The 26,098-nt window shown below is 42.0% G+C and overlaps 1 protein-coding gene across 2 annotated transcripts in view; it reads left to right on the plus strand.

Annotated features, from left to right (window-relative positions):
- LOC147722897 (TGF-beta receptor type-1-like) overlaps positions 1-26,098 on the plus strand; it is a 1,593,949-nt gene that overhangs the window by 1,075,533 nt on the left and 492,318 nt on the right. For both annotated transcript variants that reach the window (XM_086965305.1, XM_086965306.1), the window contains exon 7: positions 15,305-15,429. In XM_086965305.1, the coding sequence (XP_086821431.1) occupies positions 15,305-15,429 (125 nt within the window). The remainder of the gene's footprint in view (positions 1-15,304; positions 15,430-26,098) is intronic.

The raw sequence follows: 26,098 nt of genomic DNA on the forward strand, positions 1-26,098 counted from the left end.
TTGCCAGCCTCCCTCAAGGCGCGAGGTGTGCACAGAACTCGTCGCTCTCTGGATGTTGTCGGGTGGCGCGCTGCGATGTCTTCCCAGGCCTTGATTCGCGTACTTTAAGGCGCCAAACTCTCTTTAGCTGAACCCCGGGTCCTCTCGCTCTCAGTGGCGAGCACCCACTGCGACCTTTCCCCAGGGCGCTTGCCTGCTGTGTGGTGAGGCGGATGGGCTTCTGCAGGCCCCCGACCGGCCTCAGGATCGCCAACCCGCCAAAATGGCGGAGTCTCCACTGTACCGCCACGAGTTCTGTTGCACTGGGAGCTCGCCAGCCGCCCTTGCGGCGCGAGATGTGTGCAGAACACTCTGCGCTCTCTGAATGTTGTCGGGTGGCGGCTCAATCTGCTTCCATTGCCTTCCTCTCGGATGCTCCGCAGTGGGCCAGGCCTATCTTGGTTCTCTGCTCTCGGCTGCTGCCGCTCCAGAGCTGGGCTGCCCCTAAGCTAGGCCTTGCCCTCACAGGATCGATTCTGGCGGCACGTCCGTATTGAGCGCCACAAGCAGGAAACCCAGCGATTTCTTGCTTTTGCGGCGTCAACTGCATCGGCCGCCACAGTTGGGCACAGATCAGCTGGTGTCCGACTGCTGATAGCGGCGAAACGCCGGTGCTTTGTCGGGCCGCTGGCAGGAGAGACAGAGAGGCATGTCCTATCGAGCCGCCATCTTGGCACGCCCTCCTCATGACCTTTTTAAAAATAAGAGACTCACAAATGTGATTTTTGTAGGCACCATGGAGTTTTCAAATAATATTTGAGGAACTAAATGACTACTTTTCATATGCCAGTTATGTAATGTTACATTTTAAAACTCTTGATGCTGGAGCTTTATTTCAGAACTGTGTGGCAAAGGGGTTTCATTTGGACCCACTGAGGAACTCTTTCGGGACAGGTATAGATGTAAGGTCCGATGAGGGGTTTGTTAGTATCTTCAATTTCAGTCTTCCCTAGGGTATAAGAAGGGATTAGTTGGTCTGCTTCATAAAGGTGATGGGATGTATTTAGAAACTGCAGACTTCTAGCTTTCTTTTTTTATTTGAGTGGACAATTTAATTTTATTGTTTTCTCTTCTTGTTTTTTATTACCACTTTTAAGTTTATTACCACTGTTTCAGGGAAAATAAACTCTTATATAATGGGTTTGACCATTCCATTTACTCCTTCATCACTCATGGTTTTCTGTTATGATCGGCGTTTGAGTTTCGTCTGTAATAGGAGTTCCCATTTCCAAACTTCCCTTCAATGCAGACTTGAGGTGACTGTTGGAATAAATAATGTCCTTTTTGAAAAAAAAACTGCGTTTTTTATAAATAGTTAATTTTGGGCCCATCTATGTGTTTGTTTCTTGATGAATTGTCTCCTTTTTCTCAGTGAGAGATTAACCTGTGTTTGTTTAAATTATCTTTGACCGATTTTTAGAGATTTATTGTTCTACAATCGATTAGTATGAGTTTTGAGTTCATCAAATGGTTTTGGGTCATTAGGTCAGCCTTTTTAAATGCTGAAAGGATGATATGTTATGTTACTTTATATATTTTTGTAGAACGCTCGCTTACTCCAAAGAGTGTCATAGCGCTAGCTGAGAAAAGATGACAGACTAGGTCAGAAAACAGTTAAAGTGTGACGAAAAGCCATGTTTTTAGAGCCTTCCTAAAAGCCAAGAGGTTGGGTTGGGCTTTAATATACAAAGGGAGATCATTCCAAGCCTTTGAGGCTCAGGGCACAAAGCTTCCCCCTCGACAGGTGACTGATTTAAATCTAGGAACTAACACCATTTTGGCTGATGCAGATCGCAAAACCGATTTGGTAAGTACCAGGGAAAGCACTTCCTAAAAAAAAAGTCAGGCCTATTCCATTCCGAGCCTAAAATAATGTGCACAAGGTTTTATATGTGATCCTCTGCCTAACTGGAAGCCAGTGAAGTTAGGTAATAAATTGAGAAACCAATTGGTATTTGGGGATTTTACACAGCAGTCCGGCTGCGGCATTCTGTAATTTGTGCAGTTTATTAAAGATCTGGTTGTGGGTGTTAAAGTAAATCCCATTACAAAAATTGTTCTTTGAGATAACTAAGAAGTCACAACTTTTTTCTTGAGGTAGCCAGGTAAAAAAGGAAGAATTTTCTTTATCATTTTTAAAATGAAAAAAAGCAGACAAAGTTACGGCATTAACTTGATCAGTGTCGGAGAGTTAATAATAAAGTAAGACACTCAGATTCCTAACACATCTGACTGGTGAAGGACTGGGCCGAGCTCAGTAAGCCAGCAGTCAGGTGTCCAGAATGAGGGCTGGGCACCAAAATCTGGTACATCCGTTTTCACGGAGTTCAATTTGACAGTTTCTCGCCAATCAGTGTATCATCTGCATATGATGTTATTGCAAAACCAAATGATCTAATAAGTTCTACAAGAGGAGTGGCATAGATGTAAAACAATAGAGGGCTCATAGATGACCCTTGGGGGACCCCTCAAGGTAGGAAGAAAGAAGAAGAGAACTCCTCAAATCCAACCGATTGCACCTGTCTGACTAGGAATTAGTTCAATAAGTTCCAGTCACCCTGATCCCACTCAAACGCTCCATCAGTGGCCCAAGAGTCATTGTGCCAAAGGATGCTGATAGGTCAAGAAGAATAATTGCAGCCCGGCCACCTTTATCAGGAGACAGTCTGGTCTCCTTCTTAGCGTTGACAAGCGGAGTTTCTGGGCTGTGCCCATTGCAGAATCCCAATTACATAGCATCTAAGAGATTGTTGGTATTGATATAATCTCACTGTTGATCCAAACCTTTTTAAACATTTTTGCCGGCAAAGGGAGATAAGAAATGAGCCGGTAACTGTTTGGATGATCAGGATTGAGAGAAGATTTCTTGATCAGAGACAGCACTACAGCTTTCTTCCAGGGAGAAGGAAATGATCTTGAGGGACTCAGAAGTTGAAAGATGTTAGCCAGCTTGATCCTGATGCCTTCAGCTTCAGGAGGGCAGGGATCATAAGCGAGCCTGTTCTAACAGCTTTGAGCAACTTGATTACTTCCTTAGTTGTGGGAGGGACAAAGGAGTTGAATTCAGTGCTCGGGTTGGGTGCCACTGAGGAAGGTTTGTCTGGTCTTGAGATACTCGAGAAACCAGAGATTGATGAAAAGGTATTAAAAACATCCTCTACCTTGAGGCGAAAGGTGTTGGCCACTGAGTTACAGAAAGCTTGACTGCTTTCACAAGGGCTGAGTTGGATTAGCAGAAGTAAGCTCCTTGGAGGAATTTGCTGCCTATAGTAGGGTTACCAGAATATGATCTGTTTTCTCAATAGATTTTTCTAATAATGATAGAATGTATCCCAAAACTCAGTTTAGAGCCTGAAATTGAAATGCTGACAGGTAAACATAGCCTAATTGAGGGTTAAATGAGCCATCCAGATGTAAGTCCGGTTTGTGCCATAAATTAGATTCCAAAATAGGTGTTGAAGAGGTTCAATGTTAAATTGGTAGGCTTGTTCTTATGTTAAGGAATTACTTGTATGATCTTGACATCCGTGAGTGTAAAGTCAAGTTGACCCTCTTTTTTCAAACTTGTGTCTTTACTAGATGATTGAGCTGGTTTTAAATGTAGAAGGAAATAAGGAATGCTTCAGAGTTGTGGACATTGTTTGATTTTTTGATTACCCGGAAATTCAAAGAGCCAAATAATAAAAGCTCAACTCTACTCATCTACACTCGACTGCAAGATGCACCACTGCCGCCTTCTCCAGCCTTATACATCACAATCAGCACTGCCCGATTTTGTTTAATTAGGGTGATGTACCCTGTTAGCCAAATCGCTTTCCTTGAGGAAATAGAGATGCAGTCTTAATGGGAAGCTTGCAAAACAACCAAGCTCCATAGACCTCCTGGGCTTTTAGAACCATGTGCTTCACTAGAAACCCTCAACTGCTACCTATTGTATGTGTGTTGGCTCTAGCATCTCGCTTCCAGCACTCTTGGATGGAGGTGGTGGCTTTTCATCACTTGAGGGCTAAAAAGCAAAAAAGGAAAGCCTAAAGTAGGTAGCAGGCATCACAGATAGTGGGTTCAAACAATATATTACCTCTGTGACACCTTCATAGCATACTTGCATGAGACTCCATAGCCTTCTTTACTTGCAGACCACAAGTCTGTCTGCATGAACGAATTTAGGTCCACTCACGATATATCTGTAGCTGATTTGCCACAACACTGTTGCCTCCAACCTTAAAGCTGACTTGTGGCTTCTCTGGGCATTTAAATGGGGGCACACAGAAACAATACTTATCCTCAGTGGGTGACCCGATTCAAATCCACCTAGTCCCCCAAATCCTAGACTCCAAGCAAAACAGTGAAGTCCAAGCGTAGCCCGGGAAACAAAGGCAGATCAGTGGAGCAAATGGATCTTTTGGCTGGTTCTGCACATCATTGACAGAAAATATTGGCAAAGCCAATAGGGCCAAAAAGGCAAGACCTATTGGCTTTGTGACTGCCTGTGTAAATGTTGCATACTCCCACAACTGAAGACTCTGATGGATGTCAAATGCTTTAGTGGAGGCAGCATTTTTCCGCTTTGAATGTAAACAACTACATAGACATAAGAGAAGAACTTTGAATAAATGTGATCATTATTAATTATGTGCTGCTTCCCTGCAGTGGCCGTAGATGTTAATCAAACAACTTCTCAGTGAATTCACAAAAAAATTATCTTCAATAGCTCTATCCTTGGATACCGGGCGCCCAGATATTTTTTGGCTTTGTTCTTGACGAATTACCACTGACTGAGCATGCACAAATAGCTCTCATGATGGCTATCTGTGGAAAAAGGAACATCAAAAAAGTCAGCAGAGCCAATAGGCCAGCCCCCAGTACCAAAGGCAAGTCCTATTGGCTTTGAAAATGCTTATTTAATCCATGGTTCTATATGACCAATAGTAATGATGAAATAGTAAATTAAAAATGATAGCTGTTGTCTTTCAACAAAGGTGTATGCATGTGGAAACCATCTTGGAATGGTTAAACAGTGCAGCGGGAGGGACTTAAAAATAATGTTGATGGTAAAGGGTGTGTAGTGGTGCGATCATGGTGAGCAAGGAGAGGTGCTTGTAATTTGCAGTGTCAGGCTGGGAGCTCAGTGGGCCACAGAGCAAGCGCTGCTCAGTTATTGGTGATCCGGTAGGGTTGGGAGGCAGGGTTCTGATTACCCTGATGATAGGAAGCAGCGCTTCTAGATGAAGTCTCTGGAGATTGGAAAGATCTGAGGAGGGTCAGAATATCAAGTCTGAGGTGAACAACGGGGGCAAGGCCCAGGGAGCGAAGGGTGCATTGTAGTGTGCTAGAAAGGCCGATCCAGAGGAGCCACATATGAGAGGACATGCTTAACCTGCTGGGAAAGTTAGTTTTAATCAATGAATATCTCATTTTAATGTGGCTGATGACTTTTCGTGTGGTCATGGACAGTTGGAAAGTCAGGGTAACATGTCAGCTGTAGTTTGTACTTTTAAGGCAATATTGTAATATTGGGTGTATTGTATTATACATCTTCCCTGGTCCTTGCTGCTCAGCCAGTATGAATGTGCTGTGTGGAATGTTGGGGCGCATTTTGATGCAATGAAATGCTTGGGTTCCTGTGTGGTGGAGAGTGTCAGTTGGAGTATGGGCTGAGGATCAGGGGGGCTGTCATAAGGACTAAGCTAAGAAACATTTATGAACTTATCTGCAACTAAGATCAATAAACCATGATCTGTAACCTACACCTCGGCTACCAGACTTTTTTCATCATAACATTTTGGTGACGATTTGGAGAAAGAATTTACAGAATCTACGAGTGAGGAGCAACATTAAGTAACTATTAAGGAATCGAAGCTGAAGAAACTTCTGAGGAAAATTAATCAAGAACCTGGGAAAAGTAATTGAACGCCCTGCAGCCCCACAAAGTGTCCTTACCAACGGGCAGCCCATATCCCAGGCATTTTTTGCTTTAAGCTTTCAACATGGAATTTGAGCCAAATAGTTGCTTGCAGTTGATGGCATTTCTGCACCGTGTATTTATAATGGAACCGGCAACATTCATGTGATATGGCAGCAGTCCATTAGAGTGCACAGGTGCTGAACTGGCAGCTTTTGTGTTAAAGGAACCGGCAAATGCTATACATTCAATCTACGTCGATTTGGATTGGCGTAAGGATAGTTTTCACGTATCCTGAACCCGCAGTATTACTGTAGAGTGAATTGGCTGCTATGTTTGTAACTATAAGGCATTGTGGGGCATGGATCGGGCCCCAGTGGGAGGTTGGCTTAGAGGCAAGTCAATTGCTCCAGTGTGATGCGCTGGCTAGATGACCATGTTGTGGACTTTTGAAATTTTAGATAAGATTTCATGGGCAGCTGCCCGTTTGTACTGGTGGATGCTGCTTACCTGAGGAGTCGCGGGGCGGAGAGGCACTGGTCTCGAGCAGTATTTATCTAGTTGGCAACCGCGAGCTCAGAAGAGCACAAGCTGCGTCATCTTAAAAAGCGTTGAGGAGTCTGGAAAGCATGCTGGTGTGTTAAGTGTTCTTGACGGCAACAACATTTCATTGGAAACCATCACGCCGCAGCCAGACTCTTACTCGGAACTCCACAACACGAGCACATGACCCAACACCTACGCTACCTCCACTGGCACACCGTCGAGAAAAGAGTCACTTTAAAACTCCTCACTCACGCCTACAAAGCCCTCAACAACATCGGACCCAAATACCTGTACGAGAGAGTCTCCTTCCACGCACCCAAGAGAAACCTCCGCTCCGCCGACCTCACCCTGGCAGAGGTCCTACGCATATGCAGAAGCAAGATCGGAGGAAGAGCCTTCTCATACATCGCAGCAAAGACCTGGAACGAGCTCGCGGTGAACATCAGACGCTCCCCAACCCTGCAAACGTTCAGGAAGGACCTCTAGACCTGGCTCTTCGACTGATCCGGAGCTGTCTTCTCCCCCGCTCCCCCCTCACCCCCGTGCCTTGAGACCCTCATGGGTGAGAAGCGCGCTTTATAAACCCCTGATTCGTTGGTTGATTTGAAGGCTGGAACGCTGATGAAGTGGTATTGTAATTCTGTTTGTTAGGCTTGCTTATTCACGTCATGTTAAGAATGTGTTAACGTCATTTGAAGAATGTATTCCTTTGATTGCCAGGAGCCTTCTGCTGTCTGGAGTTCGATAGGCTTTGTCAGTTGCTTATCGGACTCCGGACTGATGAGGTGCTCCTCCTGTGGTTGTAACCTCTGGAATAAACTTACCAGTTTAATCTACCTTGTCTCTTGGTTTTCTAAGACCATTATTGGTCTTCTACATATTGGCGACGATCGAGATTTGTTGCAACCACCGACGCAATATAAGGAGAATTATTCTCATTTGATGGTGATTTCTACCAGCGCCGTGAGTGGCTCATTTGGATGATGTCTGCCGCTCCTTTCAGGATTGCTGTGGAAAGTCTATTTTGAGATTGTCAGGATTGCTGTGGAAAGTCTATTTTGAGATTGCCGTGAAGGAAACATTTTCTGAAAACTTCGAGCATTTGGATTTTGCCACTGTTTGTTTGTTTTCCTTCGAAACGGAGAGTCAAGCGGTATTATATCTCAAAGGTGTTCCGACTATCGGCTTTGCAGTGACTTTCAAGCGCAACTTTGGTGTTACAAGCTTGAATGGGTATCCTGATACACTACGAGCCATAATATCGTTATTCCTTTCAACAACCTGCACGCACCTGCATTTTGTAGGTAAACTTTTCTTGGGTATTCCACTTTGGAACTGTGGAACTTTGCTGCGCAGTGTTGGAACCTTCGTCTCTGCTTCGTTCCTTTGGACTTGGTCTGCCGCACTGCATGCTGGGAACGTACAACGTTTGACGTGTCATGTCACACGCTCTGGTGGCCATTTTGGTGAAGTGATGAAGTTCTTCTCGGCTCAACGAGACTTCGAATTTCATTGAACTCTCTCACGTTCGCCGAAGATCTCTTTGACAAGCAGCGGATCATTTGATCTTTAAAGGAACCTGGTGCGATCTATTTTCCGGTGTTTCGCACACCTTTTACAGTAATTTTTATTCTGTTTTAAGGGAATTTTAGGAATTTCAGTTGACAGTGTGACAGTTGGTAATTCTCACTCTGTGATAATTTAGAGTGTAACAGTATTAGTTTTAAAGCCTTTTGTTAAACTTATATTGTACTCTAAATATTACTTTATTTTAAGATGTCTGCTGTAAAGGAGGTCACACAGGTCTGAGTGGTTTGGTTTATTCGAAAACCATATTGTAGCTATTGATGCTGCGGAATATTCTCCGCCTCGCAAATTTGCCTTATTATTTGGCAGTTTGGGTTTGGCTGCTCAACGCATTTTTAACAGTTTAGTGCCTATTCCTCCTCCTTCAGGTCAGTCAGGTGATAGGCAATGGAATGTCTATATTGAAGCCATTGCAAGGCTTAAAAAACAATTTGAGGAGTCACCTAACATTATGTTAAAGAGACACAAATTTTATAAACGGAAGCAAAAAGAAGATGAGAAGATTGATGAATATATTTCTGCGTTAAGAGTCTTAGCAATTACTTGTGATTTTGGTCCCCTACTTGACAACTATATTTGGGATCAATTTGTTTTTAATTGTGCTTCCTCTAAGGTTAAGGAGAGGATTCTCAGTTGCAAAACCCCTTCTTTATCTGAAGTCATAGATCTTAGCCTTAGTATAGAAAGATCTATAATTTCCACAAAGGCAATGATGGTGGATTTCTCTCCTAAAGTGAATTTTGTCTGAAGAAATGGAGGATGAGGGTCTGTATGCTGTTGGTGGAAAGGAAAAATGGGTGAGCAAACCAAACCAAAATCAGTCCAAGCAGGGTTTCTGCTTCAGATGTGGATCTAAATTTCACATGGGGAACTTTAAAGGTTGCCCGGCCGTTAATAAACGCTGCACTGTTTGTAAGAAAGTGGGCCATTTTCAGAAAGTTTGTAGATTCCAAAAGAAACCTCTTAAGGTTAACTGTGTGGATGTCGAAGATTGTTCTGAGTATTTTGACAATCTTTTATTGATGGTGGAGGCAGATGAAAGTTCAACCTTTATCATGGGTCCTTTATGTGATGCTTCTATTGACGACATTGAGGTTCATGTAATGGCAGACTCTGGGTCGCCTATCACTATACTACGAGATACTACTTTCTATGAAAAGTGGGGGAGAATGTGAAATTGTTGTCACAATCGGACGTAAACCCGAAAGCCTTTGGAGAAAAAGATATAGATATGTTGGGATTTTTCTTGGGAAATTTGCAAGTTCTTAAAAGGTCAATTGTTACAAAGATCTATGTAGCTGTAAAAGGGAAAGATATTGTGGGGTGGAAGGACCTGGCCAAAATGGGATTGTACTTAGTTCCTGGTTTTGAAAATCCCATTAAAGTTTGTGAATTCCCTATTTGTTTTGTTGAAGGGGCAAAAATAGATCGCTCTGACCTTCTAAATGAATTTAAAAATGTTTTCAGTAATAAGATTGGTTTAGTGAAAGGTGCTGAACACAAGATTAGATTAATTCCTGGGGCAACCCCAGTTTTTCATAAGGTCCAGTTCCTTTGAGTGTCAGAGTGGAACTTAAAAAAATGTTAGAGGATTTATGTAAGGATGGAATTATTGAACCTTCTGAGTCCTCTCAATGGGTCGCCCCCATTGTCGTAGCCCGAAAAAAGAACAATGAGATTAGGCTATGTGCGGATCTCAGGGGTCTTAATAAACACATAAAAGTAGACTGTCATCCACTCCCTAAGATTCACGAATTGTTGGCAAATTTAGGTGGGGCCAAATGGTTTTCACTGTTGGATTTAAAGTCGGCCTACCACCAGGTCCCCTTGTCTAAGGAGTCTCAGGAGCTGACTACCTTTGTTACCCCATTCGGAGCTTTTACATTTTTAAGGCTTCCGTTTGGATTGGCATCGGCAGCCAGTGTCTTCCAAAAGGCTAATGGACTACTTATTCAAAGACCTGGTGGGGGTGCAAGCTATTTGGATGATATTTTGATTTTTGCTCAAACAATGGATGAACATAATGTTTTACTGAGGAAGGTGCTATCGATTCTTGGAGGAAGAGGGATGACTGTGAGGGAAGATAAGTGTAAATTTGCAGTGTCGGAGTTGGAGTATTTAGGACATACTGTTTCTGAATCTAGTATTAGACCAACATTTTCTGTGGTAAGGGCTCTTGAAGCCAAACTGCCTGTAGACAAGGATTCTCTCCGTTCGTTTTTAGGTCTGGCCAAGTATTATGCTAGATTTGTTGTTAATTATGCTCAGGCTGTGGAACCTCTTCGCTTGTTACTTAAAAAAGGTCAGAAATTTGTTTGGTCTAAATATTTGGATGAGTCCTTTGTTAAGGTTAAGGTTAAGGAATTGATTATTTCAGCGCAGGCTCTTCATGCTTTTAGGGACGATTGTACTTGTATCATCTTGGTGGATGCAAGTATGAAAGGCTTGAGGCAGTATTAAGCCAACAAGTGGATGGTAAAGAGCAAACGGTGGCTTGTGCTTCAAGGTCCTTGAAGGAGTTTGAAAAACACTATAGTACAATTGAGAGGGAGGCACTGGCCTGTGTGTGGGCGGCTCAAAAGTTTAAGATGTACATCTGGGGAAGGAGATTTATTATGCTGTTGGATCATAAGCCACTTTCTTTTATTTTTACCAAGGTAACTGGAACAAATAATCTGTCTCCTAGGTTGACCAGACTTGTTTCTAAACTACAGGAGTTTAATTTTGAATTAAGGCATATTGCGGGAGGCAAGAACTTCAGGGCAGATTGTTTCTCCAGGATGTTGATGGATAAGGACGATGAGGATGATTTAGTAGAGGAGGAAGTGGAATGTGTGTCTGTGGTTGACGCCATTGAGGAATGGGACTCTGCTATTTCGGAAGAAGAGTGGAAAAATGCTTGTTTGAAGGATACTGTTTTAACCCAAGCTTTAGAATTTTCTTCTGGGGTATAGCCTGATTCGAGGAATTTATCTGGCGACTTGAGAATTTTTCTCAAATAGCGGAGGAACTTTCCGTGAAGGATGGTATTTTGCTGAGGGGTGATAGATTTGTTCCTCCAAGTAGTTTGAGGAATGTGATCGTGAAGCTAGCTCACTTAGGTCATTTGGGCGTGACAAAAACATGTATGAGAATTACGTCTCATTACTGGTGGCCTGGCATTGATGCTCAGGTAAGAGCTTTAGTAAATAATTGTCAGGAGTGTTTACTATCCGATAAACATTGGAAAACGCATGATGCTCCTCTGCAGCCTACTCAGTTTCCTGGGGACGCTTGGGAGAAAGTAGGTCTGGATTTTTCAGGACCATATAATGTTCTGCCAGAAGGGAAGAGATACCTTATTTTGGCCATTGACTACTTTTCAAAGTGGATGTATTATAAATTTGTGGAAGCCCCAAATTCAGATAATACCATTTCATTTTTGGAAAGGGTATTTTTGCTGGAAGGGGCGCCTCAAGTTTTGGTAACAGATAACGGTACACACTTTGTGTCGGACAAGATGTGCACGTTTTTGGAAGTGCATGATATTAAACAGTTGAAAGTGGCGCTTTATTCCCCGTCTTAAAATGGCTTGGTGGAATGTGGGAGCAAAATTTTGAAAGAAGGCATTCAGACTGCTATAGCTTCTGGATTGGATGTGGGGAAATTTTTGGAAAAAAAGATTTAGAATTATAATATCTCACCTCATTGTACAACTCAGCTTTCTCCCTTTGAATTGTTAAGGGGGAGAAAGGTTCATCCTCCTTTGTTACCTTCTTGGCTTTATAAAAAGAATCCAAGTCTTGGTAAGGATGCTCAGGAAGAACTCGATTTTGCTGTGAAACGGAAGCAGGAAGTGATGAAGGCAAATTTTGATAGAGTAAAGAATGTGAAGGAAGTGCAATTTGTCATTGGAGACTGGGTTATGATTAAAAAACTCTTCAGGGTTTCTAAAAGAAATACAATTTTTACAAGTCCTGTTCAGGTTTCTAAAGTTAGTAAAAATGCTGTATTTTTGGGGGAGAGAGGTTGGTGGAATGTTAGACAGGTGGTAAGATTGTCCGAAGAGCAAGCTGCTCTTATCAGTAAGAAGAAAAATGTGTTGTTGCAAGAAGGGTGTGACTGGATGCATTGGCTACAACAGGATGTTAAGGTTAATTCTTCTTCTCCCTCTTCTCCTCCGTTGTGCAGTTCTGAGGTGGTTTCCATTCCTTCTTGTAGTCAGAGTGGTCGTATCATGAAAGTTCCCTCAAGATACAATGAATTTATATTTTATTAAGTTTCTGATTTGTTTTTTGTTTTTTTTGCAAAAGGGGGAAGGTAATGTAGTGGTATTGTAATTCTGTTTGTTAGGCTTGCTTATTCACGTCATGTTAAGAATGTGTTAACGTCATTTGAAGAATGTATTCCTTTGATTGCCAGGAGCCTTCTGCTGTCTGGAGTTCGATAGGCTTTGTCAGTTGCTTATCGGACTCCGGACTGATGAGGCGCTCCTCCTGTGGTTGTAACCTCTGGAATAAACTTACCAGTTTAATCTACCTCGTCTCTTGGTTTTCTAAGACCATTATTGGTCTTCTACAGCTGACTTCTTGAGACTTGCCTGGTAGTCCCTTTCTGTGACGTAGCAGGTCAAGGGTTCCCATTGTGCCTACCTCTGAGAACAGAGCTATTTTTCTGCTTAGATATGTACTGCAGGTTTCTCAACGGCGGTGATTAAACACATGAAGGGGCCAGTTAGTTTCACCATTTATGTGGAGTCAGTCAGCTCAACAGGGGATATCCCTATCTGCCTAATCTACGAGATTTCACAGCATTACTACCTCTGTTAAAATAATGATGTGATCATTTATATCTCCGGGGTATGGTGACTGTGGGGCGCTATGGGTGGAAGGTCGCTCACCAGAGACTTTATGTATTATAGATCCATGTAGACATAATGGTTTTGCTGCCGAAGTGTGTTTGCCAGGTTTAACTTTTCATATATATTAATCTGTAAACTATATTGCTGCCCAATAGTATGCTTACTGTATGCCATTATGTTCAGGGTTACATGCAATTCATATTTGCTGCCTTAATCTAATAATAATGTTTTTCTCAATAGTATACCCACTTTGCCATGATGTCATGAGTGATGATTTATCTGTGTTAGTGTGACTTTCTACTGGTGCGCTAGTTTTCTGTGTGTTGGAATTGTTTCTGTAATTTTATTGTGATATTTTGAGTTCCTGTGTAAGATTAAATTCCTACAGGTGCGTAGGAATTGTTATTGAGTTCTGTTGTGATATTTTGATTTCCTGTGTACAGTGAATTCCTACCGGTGCTCACAATTTCTGTGTGTGGGATTGTCACTGACATTATTGTCATGTTATTGATTTTTTTTGTTACCTTTGTGCTTGCTGTTACACTAGATACCCTTGGGGAGGGATGAGTATGTGGGGTGAAGCCACCCAATACTTGCTTTTACACTAGATGCCCTTGCGTGAGGGATGACGTTTGGGGTGTAGTCACCCATTGATTGCTTTTACACGAAATGCCCTTGCTTAAAGGATGAGTGTGTGGGGTGCAAGTCGCCCAGTGCTTCTGTGTGAGTTTTAGTATTTCTTGTTAGGGAGTGTGAGTAGGAGAGTTCTGTGTTGTGTAATTGTATCCGAGAGTGCTTTGTTGGTTTTTGATGTTGTCACTGTGGAAGAGTGCACCATGCCTCTTAATTGTTTGTTTTCTGTGTTATCCCTCATTTCATGATTGTCTGGCTTGCTGGTGTGGTTTGTTGTGGTAACAGAAAAGCAAAAGACTCTCAGATGATTGACAGATTGACAGAATGCAGAGCAAATCAAACATCCACCCCAGTCAGGAAATCTGGGTTAAATACATTGTTCTTGTGCTCACCATAAATCCCCAGTTTGGACCCAGCCATATGCAAATCAGTCTTGACCCTGTACCTCATGGGAACAGTCCAGCCGAACTGCCAAGTCAGGCCCTCCCTGGACCGGAAACAAGCATCCTGGGACCGGTTTCGGGACATCATACCTCATCAGCCAGGCTAGCTTAAGTCCAGTAGCACAGTGAGCCCGGGACACACGTCTGGGCATACCCGGCGCACTTAGGGAAAGAAAGCAAAAGACACATAGATGATGTATGGAATGCAGAGCAAATCAAACATTCACCCCCAGTCAAGAGATATGGGTTAAATTCATTGTTCTTGTGCTCACCATGACACCCCAGTTTAGATCCAGCCATATGCAAATCAGTCTTGACCCTATGCCTCATGGGAACAGTCAAGCCCAAACTGCCAAGCCAGGCCCTCCCTGGACCGGAAACAAGCATCCTGGAACAGATTTCGGGTCCAGGGACTGTGCTGTTCCAGTTTGAATCTGCTGTGTGGAATGTTTGAGTGCATGGTGATGCAATGGAATGCTTGGGTGCCTGTGTGGTAGAGTGTGTCAGTTGGAGTATGGGCTGAGCAGCAGGGAGGTTTCCTCCTGGTGGGGCTGTCCTACGGACTAAACTAAGAAAGGCTATGTTCTTATCTGTAACTAAGATCAACAAACAAACCTTTGTAACCTACACCTCGACTACAGACTTTTTTCATCATAACAAATATGCCATGTTTTTAAGTGGATACAGAATCGAAGGTAACCTGTAAAGTATGGTTAGGAGAAGTGTTTCATGTACCAGGAGGCAGCACAGTGAAGTAGTCTTCAGTTGACGGATGTAATATGATGGGAATGATGGTACTATAGGGATTTGGGGTATGTTTTCCTTGAGCAATTGGAAGTTGACACATTCTGCATTAGAGGTTCGGAAGGAGGGACAGTATTCGAAAGCTAGACAACTTTAAATATTTCACTCGTGCCAAAATTATGTAAGACTTTAATGGGACGAGACTTTGGAGAACGGGGTATTTACTTTTTTTGTTTTGAGTTTGAATAAGTACTGTGTCTAGGCCGTTTTTCATGGAGACGATCATACAGAAACATGTACAAGTATTTGCTGACCCGCAGACTTTTATGGCTACAGGGATTCCAGGGTGAGTGAATACCAAAGGGGAACTGGTTCAAATCCAGTGTCATGCTACAGCACATGTAAAGTGGTTCTGCAGTTTTGCACATTGTTTATTCGCAAGCTTCTATGTTTAATCACACACTGCGCATTGATGTTCAATGCGAAAAATTCAGTTTCCAGAAGCCGAGGACTGGAAAATAGGAAGCGTATTTAGTTATCACTTAATATTTACTTTCTTTTTTAAACTAGGTATATGGCCCCTGAAGTTCTTGATGATTCAATAAATATGAAACACTTTGAGTCATTCAAACGTGCTGACATTTATGCAATGGGATTGGTGTTCTGGGAAATATCTCGACGATGTTCCATTGGCGGTAGGTAACATTGCAAAGCAAAATTGGAATACAACTAATTAGTGCAAATTCATTTATGTGGTGCCATTCCTCGGCATATACAAATTAGAATATGTCTGTATGTTTTTAATGTGCTTTAATTATGTTTATCTGTGCGTATACCACTGAGTGGCCCCCTAAGTGTATTTGTAAATTTCATTATAAAATTTGTTAGCTTATTTTTAGTTTCAGTGACAGATCTGTATTCCGTTTAGAAATTGTAGATTCGGGTGGAAGCGTCAGACCTAATATTTTCTATCAAATTAAAATAAAAACAAGAATTGTGCTCGTTTTCAATTTGAAACATAGTAGTAACTGATTGTTTGTCATTTTGACCTGACTATCTGGACAAATGTGCACCAAATTTGGCATGAAGATAGTTTGAAACTCCGTGAACGACTCAGCGGTTTATAGCAGACAACTTGTATATATATATATATATATATATATATATATATATATATATATATATATATTCACTGAAAAAACCATAGGTTATAGACCATATATAGTTAGGGATTAGCATTTAAAAAACCTTATTTTATTTGCACAAAACCATTGAAATTCCATATATAGTTAGTTGCACTAACTATATATCGCGGACCCGCAATCCACTGCTAATGATGTCACATATTACATCATTCATGACATGGTCAGTGACATCACTGATGACATCACTGATGACATCTCAAATGACATCACTGATGACATCACTGATGACATCACTGATGACAACACCCAGTGACTGTATGTTTCTGTAAAGTTAAAATATGTCTTACATATTGAAGAATGAGTGGATGTATAAGTGTCTGGATGAAGGATTTAGTAGGTGCATGACTGACTGTATGAGAGAATGATTAAATGTGTCTCACTGAGTGTATGGGTTAGTGATTAAAGTGTCTTAATTTGGCAATCATTATTTATGTTGTTCTGTAAACTGCTGCTTGTTTAAATCAGTAGCTATATCAGTAACTATATGGGTTATTGAATGGTTGCCCAAGTATTTGTATGGGAGACTGAGTATGTGTGTGGGTGGCTGGGAGGTGTATAACTCTGTGCATAGATGTGTGAGCAGTTGATTCCCTAGGTGTATGGGTTCAAAAGTGCATGTAGAAACAGCTGTATGGACAGTTGACTGTGTGCATGAGTATATTGGTGAGTGAATGGATATCTCAGTGCTACATGTCAAAGTAAGTACATATGTAAAACACACTCCATGTGAGAGTTGACATATATAAATAACTGAACATAAGAGCCAGTGAATGTGTGAGTGGCTGTATGAATCATTGTGAACTTGTATCAAGGATTGTATAAGAGAGTAAATATGTGTTACTATATGTTTGAATAAGTAAGGTGTGTATAACTGTATAGTTGAGGAAATGGAGATGTGATTGATTCTTTGCATGACTGACTAGGTGTGTGAGTAACTCCATGGATGTGTGACAGTCTGTGAGTGCCTGTTTACACTGAGTGTATCTAAGGTTATATTAGAGTCTGAAGATGTATTATCACATAAATGATATCATCAGTGATGTAATCAGTAATGTCAAATGAGATGTCAGTGATGTCATCAGTGATGTCATTTGAGATGTCATCAGTGATGTCATCAGTGATGTCATTTGAGATGTCATCAGTGATGTCATCAGTGATGTCACTGACCATGTCATGAATGATGTAATATGTGACATCATTAGCAGTGGATTGCGGGTCCGCGATATATAGTTAGTGCAACTAACTATATATGGAATTTCAATGGTTTTGTGCAAATAAAATAAGGTTTTTTAAATGCTAATCCCTAACTATATATGGTCTATAACCTATGGTTTTTTCAGTGAATTTTCAAGGTTTTGTAAATGCAAATTCCTAACTATATATGGTCTATAACCTATGGTTTTTTCTATGAATTTCATTGGTTTTTTAAAAGCTAATATCTATAGCTGTAAAATATATTCTTTATTAAGTGACGTATCACGTAGCCCGTGAGACGCCTCATGATGCATCGCATAACCGTGACGTATCGTCTCTGCAGCGCAAACCAAACCCAAAACGTAAGCGCGCCAGAACACGCTTAAAGATATATATATATTTTTTTAACCTTAATTAGACAAAATCCACACGTGCACATATCACAAACGTTCAAAAAACACAATATGTCGGACTCCCGTTACGCTGCCGGTTAGCTGCCCGGTTAACGTACAAGGAAGCACCTTTACCGCGAAAAATCGCAATTTTTTTTTCTTTTGCCCCGCAGGGAACTTTAATAGCCCCCTCATCAATCCTAGGGGTTCAGGAGGGGTCTGCCTTACCCCTTTCATTCATTTACACCTTTTTTTTTCCACCTCTTGTCTCTCGATCCTACCGAGAGACAAGATGGCGGCCGCTCTGGACTGTTTACAATGTTGACAGCCAATCAGCTACTCCTCAGGATTTTTTTTTTTTTGGGCCCCGCGTGGTTTTATAATATCCCCCTCATCAATCCTATGGGGTCAGAAGGGGTCTACCTTGCCCTCTTTCCTTCATTTCCCCCTTTGTTTTGGTCTCCTCTTGTCTCTTGATCCTACCGAGAGACAAGATGGCGGCCGCTCTGGACTGTTTACAATGTTGACAGCCAATCAGCTACTCCTCAGGATTTTTTTTTTTTTGGGCCCCGCGTGGTTTTATAATATCCCCCTCATCAATCCTATGGGGTCAGAAGGGGTCTACCTTGCCCTCTTTCCTTCATTTCCCCCTTTGTTTTGGTCTCCTCTTGTCTCTTGATCCTACCGAGACAAGATGGCGGCCGCTCCGGACTGTTTACAATGTTGACAGCCAATCAGCTACTCCTCAGACTCCCGTTACACTGCCGGTTAGCTTCCCGGTTAGCTGCCCAGTTAGCTGCCCGGTTCGCTTACCAAGACGCATCTCTACGGCGAAAAAATCGGATTTTTTTTTTTTTGGGCCCGGCGTGGCTCTATAATATCCCCCTCATCAATCCTAGGGGGTCAGGAGGGGTCTACCTTGCCCCCTTTCCTTCATTTCCCCCTTTGTTTTGGCCTCCTCTTGTCTCTCGATCCTACCGAGAGACAAGATGGCGGCCGCACCGGACTGTTTAGAATGTTGACAGACACCGGAGAGCCAATCAGCTTCGCTTTGCAAAGTTCCGATACGCGAAAGGTTCGCTAACCGGATAGCTGCCCGGAGCGCTGTTACAGATATATATCTTGATTTAAACGTTAATTTCTCAAAATCCACTGAAGCACATATATTGAGACCTAGCAAAGGCACATCGGGCTAACAGTCCCTACAATTTTGCCAAGTTTCGTGGAAATCCATTCAGCCGTTCGGGCTAAAAGTGAGTCCAACCGCCCTATGGAAATTAACATGGGAAAAACGCGTTTTGGGACCCCCCTTTTTTCTCGGCCCCCCCTTGACGAACCCCCCCCCAAATTTTCAGGAGCTGCTCAGAAACAAAATGTGCCATTTTCCTGAAAATTTCAGCCGATTCCGTCCACAAACGCCAAAGTTATTAGACATAGAATTTTCAAAAGTCCCATAGGAAAAAAATCCTAACTATATATACCTACTGGCTATCGCCAGTAGGTAATATATATATATATATATATATATATATATATATATATATATATATATATATATTTTTTTTTTTTAACTGCCATTCTAAATAGAAAATCGATACGTTTTAAGTACTTAAATTATGCATTTGCGATTCATTTGTTCTCAACGGGAGACCTTAAAGTACAACAAACATCACGTTGAGAACCATTATGGCTATGGAAACATTCAGCCATTAAAACACAAAGAATGCCCATTCAGTTAGTATTACCAACTTTTAATTAGGATTTCTGATAATAACAGCAACTCCATTCTACTCTAACTTCCTATCTCCACTTTTTCAAAACTTGTGAGATACCTTTCTGATCAGGAGGAAACAGGAGCATCAGCATGTAGCATTTATTGAAAGAAATTAGTGTCAGCGAATTAAGCCCTTCCCTGGTCCAAAGTTCCCTGCACCGAATATCCTTCTTAATAGTGCTCTGTAGGGACGGAAAAAATCTCCTGCATGACTCGGGACATCTTGCATCCGTGCACGGGATAGTGGTAGGGCCAGACTTTTTTCTCCATCTTTAGATTTTTCCTCGTGTTACAATTGATCCCCTGGTTACACACAGTATCATTGCATAGCATCAACAAGCCATAGATAGAAACAACTTGAGCCATTGGGGTGCAGGTTCTCTGAACACCATTCTTCCCGGAGGTTATGTTAAGATTTCTTCATATGTCGGTTGTGCTGGGAGTACGCACAGAAATCTGCTATTTCTTCACTCTGATTGACTGAAAAACTGTTATTTTTCGATCTTCTGTGTTACTTAAATTCCTTAGCCAGCTCTTCCTGTGGGATTGTTGTCTGTGGATATTTTTGAGCCAGGAAATTACATTTTTCTAACATGGCTGAAATACCAAGGAAGGCTCTCTGAAGACCATATAGAGCTAGTGGTAAGAAAACGTTTATATATATGTTTAATATTTTAGTTTGATCAGCACATAACATACATGTCAGCTTGGAATTCACATCATATTTAGACATTAATACAAGCTTTCCATGCATCCTGTTTTGCACTTTATTTGTAAAATGCAACTGTAAAACACTAAATGAGACTGTTCATGCTTACAGAATTTTAAATTTTTTGTAAGAAAACACCTTCAATTGGATGATCCATGGGTGCATATGTTACCTGCACCACACGCTGCTGGAGTTCAAGATTTGTTGTTCATTTTTTTAAACCACTTTCCAAGACAGATTTCTTGTACATGCTGAAAAAGGTAGAGATGATTTGGGGCCTGATTTAAAGTTTGGGGGACAGCTTACTCCATAAATGTGACGATATCCTGTGCACTGTATTAAAAGTGCCATTGGATATAATGCACTTGTAATATGGCGGGCGGGAAATCTATATTGTTTGCGAAGGAGTAACCCATCCAACGTATTCTAAATCAGGCCCTTAGTCTGATGAGGAGTCTTCACCCATCTACATAAAAAACCCAAAAATGTGCATAACGGTCCGAGATATGCACAGAAAGGGAGGAAATTCCTCTTGCTGGCTCAACTTTGGACGACTCTGTAGGTGTCTAAAAACTGTGACACCCAAATTGCTGATTACTCTGACATAATCCTCCCTCCAGAGACAGGCCTGTACAAAATATTTTACATGAAACCATCATTGACAAAGTTATTGTCGACTCAGTCTCCTTCGTCTGCCAGGAAGCCATCTGTTGCTCCATTGATGGAAAAGATTCTCTCGCCATTGTCAACAGAGGTTCAAGAACGACTTTAAAGGGGGAGACATGGAATCGGTGATGAGAGCCTATTTAATTTGGCAAACAGTCCAAATGACTTAAATGGCAAGATGATGAAGGTAACGTGGAGCCAACTGATCAATACACCCCCCCAACCCTATCTGTCGTTCTACCAAGATGAGGAGGATGGTCTCGTATTCCCACCTGCACTGTGATACCCAGTATGATTCTTATTATGAGAAAGAGTATCATGGTGGCAAATACTTTGAGACATCTATCACTCAGGTACCAGTAGATCTATTATGTGATCTACAGCTGTGGTCTTGGATTATTGCGCCTCTTCTCCTCCAGAACTTTATCCTGCCGCACTACAGGTACAACAACCAATCCGTACCAACAAAAAGTGATGAAAAAACAGGCTCAAACCATCAGCTGCCGCCTCTTCTTCTGAATCCACCACCTGTTAGGATTAGTATGTAGAACGTGAAGGAGAGGTTTGTGACAGAGCTAATTCTACTTATGATCAAGAGCAGGGCAACTGTACAACAGAACCCTCACAGGATGTGGAACCTATAATAGCAACTTCACCTGATTGTAGGAGAGTAGGGTCTGCTTCCTATGGTTACCCCCACTTTTTGCTGTGCTTCACTGGTTTTTCGACTTTAGTTTTGGCTGTGGCTCCGCTAACCAGGCCCACAGCCTAGCTGTAGTCTCTCTAAATTGATAGCATGTACTTTAGGTACATACCAGATTGGTTACTGGGTCACCCATGTGAGCCCCTGTATAGTGTACCTTAGGTACCCACAGTATAGGTGCACCTTGGGCCTACCAGGAGCTGCAGCATGTATTGTGCCACCCCTGGTTAGCCTTCCAAACTGACACCACAGGTCTGCCCTTGCAGCCTGGGTAAGGTGGTGTAACCACCCCTTACTTAGATATAGTATACCTATATCTATATATATACTAGCTTACCCGTCGCACGTTGCTGCGATCTCCGAAGAAAGGAAATTCAAGGAAACTCGTTATGATAACATTCAATTTACATTGTGTCATTTTTATTGAAACTTATTCATTTTAATATGGAAAACATTTCAAAGTGTCGTTTAAATTTTATTTATTTATTCCTGTGCTTGTGGATACACAATTTTTTGTTTTTCCGTCTGGTGCGTACATCAGTATTCGAAAGATTATGAGGGCCCTGGGGGGCCGATATTTAGAAAGAAAAAATGTTTATGCCAGAAAGCTTTGCGGTAGTGTACTCAACAACTTCCCAAAGTTTCCTGGCGATCGGATGAATGCTGTTTTAATTCTATTTATTTATTTGAGTGCTTGTGGATGCACAATTTTTTCTTTTTCCATCTTGTGCGCACATCAGTATTCGAAAGATTATGAGGGCCCTGGGGGGGGGGGGTATTTAAAAAACAATTAAGCCAGAAACCTTCGCGGGAGTGTACTCAACTTCCCAAAGTTTCCTGGCGATCGGATGAATGGTGTTTTAATTCTATTTATTTATTCGAGTACTTGGGGATACACGATTTGTTGTTTTTCCGTCTGGTGCGTACATCAGTATTCGAAAGATTATGAGGGCCCTGGGGGTTTGGGCGATATATAAAAAATGTTATGCCAGAAACCTTCGCGGGAGTCTACTCAACAACTTCCCAAAGTTTTATGGCTATCGGATGAATGGTGTAGTAATGCATTACGGACAAACAGACAGACAGACATACATTCGTGTGTATGTGTATATATATATATATATATGTGTATATATATATATATATATATATATATATATATATATTTCACCTTTCGCTCTTTGCGCGGTCCAGGTGCTGCTTTCAGTCGTGCGTCACCCCGCAGTCGAGCAGACCGCCGTCAATTCCACGCTCCCTTTCCTTTTACAGAAAGAATTTGGGTCGCACTCCAGCAATTGTTTCAAAGTTCCAATTATTTTATTTTCAAAGGGTTTCCAAACATCAACGTGTTTCGATCTCTGACTGAGATCTTGCTCACGGTCACTGTGGAGTGCGACCCAAATTCTTTCTGTCAAAGGAAAGGGAGTGTGGAATATATATATATCCAAACAAAACCCTTTCAGGCATAGACTGACGCATAAAGTGAAGTGAAGAGCTCTCTTATTAGAGCGAAACACTGTGTCAGGGGTTGCTTTTATTCATTTCAGGTTGGCTTGGTTGGTATTTTACCAAATCAATGCTGTAATACTGTGCCTGGAGTGATAAATGGCTTTTGCCATTGTACAGCTCGGCAAGGACAGCACTGAGCTAGTCCTATGCTTAAAAACTTTGCTGTAGGAATTGCAAAAGACTTTGTCCATTTCTATCTCGGCGTAGATAGCACTGTGCTAATCCTATGCTTGAAAACTTTGATAGAAAAGCAGACATTTGAAGCGAGCAGATCTAGAGTGTCGCTGGTGTTGAGAGTGCTCTAACAGGAGCTGCTTTCCACCTAAACTGAGAACTACCCAGAGTTCTCTTCTTCTTTTTTGTATGTATATATATATATATATATATATGTGTGTCATCCAAACCTTCGTTTCCAAGATACGAAAAAAGGCGCTGACTCCGTGGGATTCTATCAAAGAGGAGTTTTATTCACCCAACGATGATGGCTTACGCGTTTCGGCGGTACAACCGCCTTGGTCACAACAACTTCGTAGTGGATGCTACAAGAATATATACATAAGTTTATCGAAGCCTCCTGGTGACGTACATCGGTTGCTATGGTTACCCTCCCCATTAGCATAGACATGGAAGAGGTAAGTTGCATTACCAGTAATCTTTCCTCTTAATTTAGAACACATAACAAACTGCAACATATTATTCATATGTGAATACATAAACATAAAGCATTCTATTTAAAAGCTTGGCAGTTCATAAATGATAATAGTCATACTTCGTGATAGCTACCATTATTTTTTGTGTTCAGTAATGCGTCTGTGGTCAATTGCCAATGCATCAACAATATATGTATACGCGACCATTCAAAAAAAGTGCTGAAAAAAGAATATGTGCTTATAAACAGTCAAGGAAAATGAAAACAAAATATACAGTGAAATCTGACAACAACTTGACTTCATCACAGTACTGGATAACAATGTAACCTACATTGTACTACAGTTTCAACAGACCATTTGACATCTTTTTTACATCATTTTCATGTGAAGTATTATGCCCCAGTGGGCTTTTAAACAATTGTGGACTTGTTGTTATGCTGTCATATGTACATGATAGTAATTTGAACCTCCAATGTCTCACTGAGATTGGATAATGCAGTACTGTGACATGTGAATTACCTTGTGTGAATTTTCGGAACAATTTGAATTGCCCTGTGCGCTCCAAATAGCGAATTTATCTCGCTTTAAAATAAAATTTGAATTGAATCAAAAGTATTAATACTGTGATGTTATACCAGTATCCTTACCACGAAGTTTCAGAGGAGTGGGGTACCTGGCTTTGCATGGAGCAAATTATTTATAAAAATTACAAATGAGAATTGCAGATACAGGAATAGTCTTATGTGCATGGGGTTACAAGTGCACGCTTAATGCTTCGTCAGAGTTTAAGCTGTTAGGAGTCTTGGTGTCGAGAAGAATAACATATCTTGATTCACTAATTCACTAATTACCTCCTCTTATGTTCTTGCTGATACTGTCAACAACAAAGTATTGTATATCTTCGATTCTCCCTCCGTGGAAAGCGTTAATGTGGCGTGCCACAGGGTAACTTTGATAGTCGTTGGCCACAGCTCTTAAATGCTGTAAGATCCTTACATGTACTGGATGTAAAGTACTTCCAACGTAACGCTTCTTGCAAGTACATTGTAAAACATAGATTGCATAATCTGTTTTACAATTATAGTTCCCTCTCAGTTCCAATGGTGTCTTTCTGAGTGGGAGGTGTACTTTGCTGAGGTTGATGCCATGCTGACAAGCTTTGCACTTCGTGCACTTGAAAAATCCCTTGCCCCAGTATTGGGACTTTCATAGATTCCCATGCTTTTGTATCATTCCCCGTCGTCGGAATGGGAGTCTCGGTAATAAAAAATACCATAGTAGTAGGTACAAAAGAGAAAGGAAAGGCCTAGGCCTCATTCCCTTTTGTAGCATATCAGCCTCTTTTTGTAAAAGAGACCAAATTTTAGGCATCAGCCAATCAGAAGAGCCTCACCCCTGGAACCTTCCTGAAGGAACCTCAGAGCCTTAGATTTTCTACCGCACGTTGTGCTAGGGAGTCTCCATTGAGCTCTGCTCTATTTTCAACTCTTTCAAGTAGATTTCTACAGTTTTTTCTTCAGGATTTCTTCAGTTTACTTCAGAAATCTCTCCTTTTCATCAGGATGTCTGAAGTTGAGAAAAAGAAAGTCCTTTTCAAGCCCTGTTCCACCTGTGGAAAGAAAAGGCTGTTTGTGGAGGACAAACACAAAGATTGCATTTACTGCCTTTATCCGGATCACAAGGCAGAGGACTGCAAAATTTGCCGCACTCTCTCCACTAAGACCTTGAGAGATCGTGCTGGAAGACTGCTTACATGGCTACAGAGGCAGGAGAGGAAACATGGAGTTTCCAGTGATGAGGAGGAATCGTCTTCATTTGCTTCCTCAAAAAGGTCAGTGAAAAGGGGTAGAGGTTCCCCATCTTCCTCTGTTGGGCGCCCCTCAAAGGCTTCTAAAAAGACCCCCAGAGAGTCTGATAGCCGGGGTTCAGGAAGTCCCCCCCCACCCCAGTGGGAAGGATAAGGCAGAACTGGTTTCGCCTCCTAAGGGTGAGAAGACAGACCCAGCCTTCAAAAAACCCTCCTCACATTCTTCAGAGAGGAGTTCTAAGTCCTCGTCGACGGTGGGTCCGTCGACGAAGAAAATGAAGCCCAAAATCCAATTGGTCCCGCCGACGGGCTCGTCGGCGGGAGAATCGTCGACGGAATCCTTTGTCGTCGTCGTCGAAGAAGGTATCGTCGACGGCAGTGTCGACGGGGGGTGTGCCGACGACATCGTCGACGAAGAAGTCGTCGACGGCTTCAATAACATCGTCGACAAGGAAACCATCATCGTCGACGGCAGTGACGACGACTGCGTCGACAACAGTGGTGTCGTCGACGAGTGCATCGACGACGACGACAATATCTACAACTTCGGCGGACTCGTCGACGGTGGTGTCGACGACGACATCTGTAATTCCAATATCGTCGACGAGGATATCTCCGGCGTCGACGGAACCATCGACGATAGTGGCTACGGAGAGACGAGTGACGGTTTCTTTAACGAGAATCACTCCTGAGATGACATCCCCAAGAAGGGTGACCCCTTTACCGCCAACTTTGTTGTTGGACCAGGGAGAATC

This window comes from Lissotriton vulgaris, chromosome 4_1 (assembly GCF_964263255.1).
Source record: "Lissotriton vulgaris chromosome 4_1, aLisVul1.2, whole genome shotgun sequence".
Taxonomy (NCBI): domain Eukaryota; kingdom Metazoa; phylum Chordata; class Amphibia; order Caudata; family Salamandridae; genus Lissotriton; species Lissotriton vulgaris.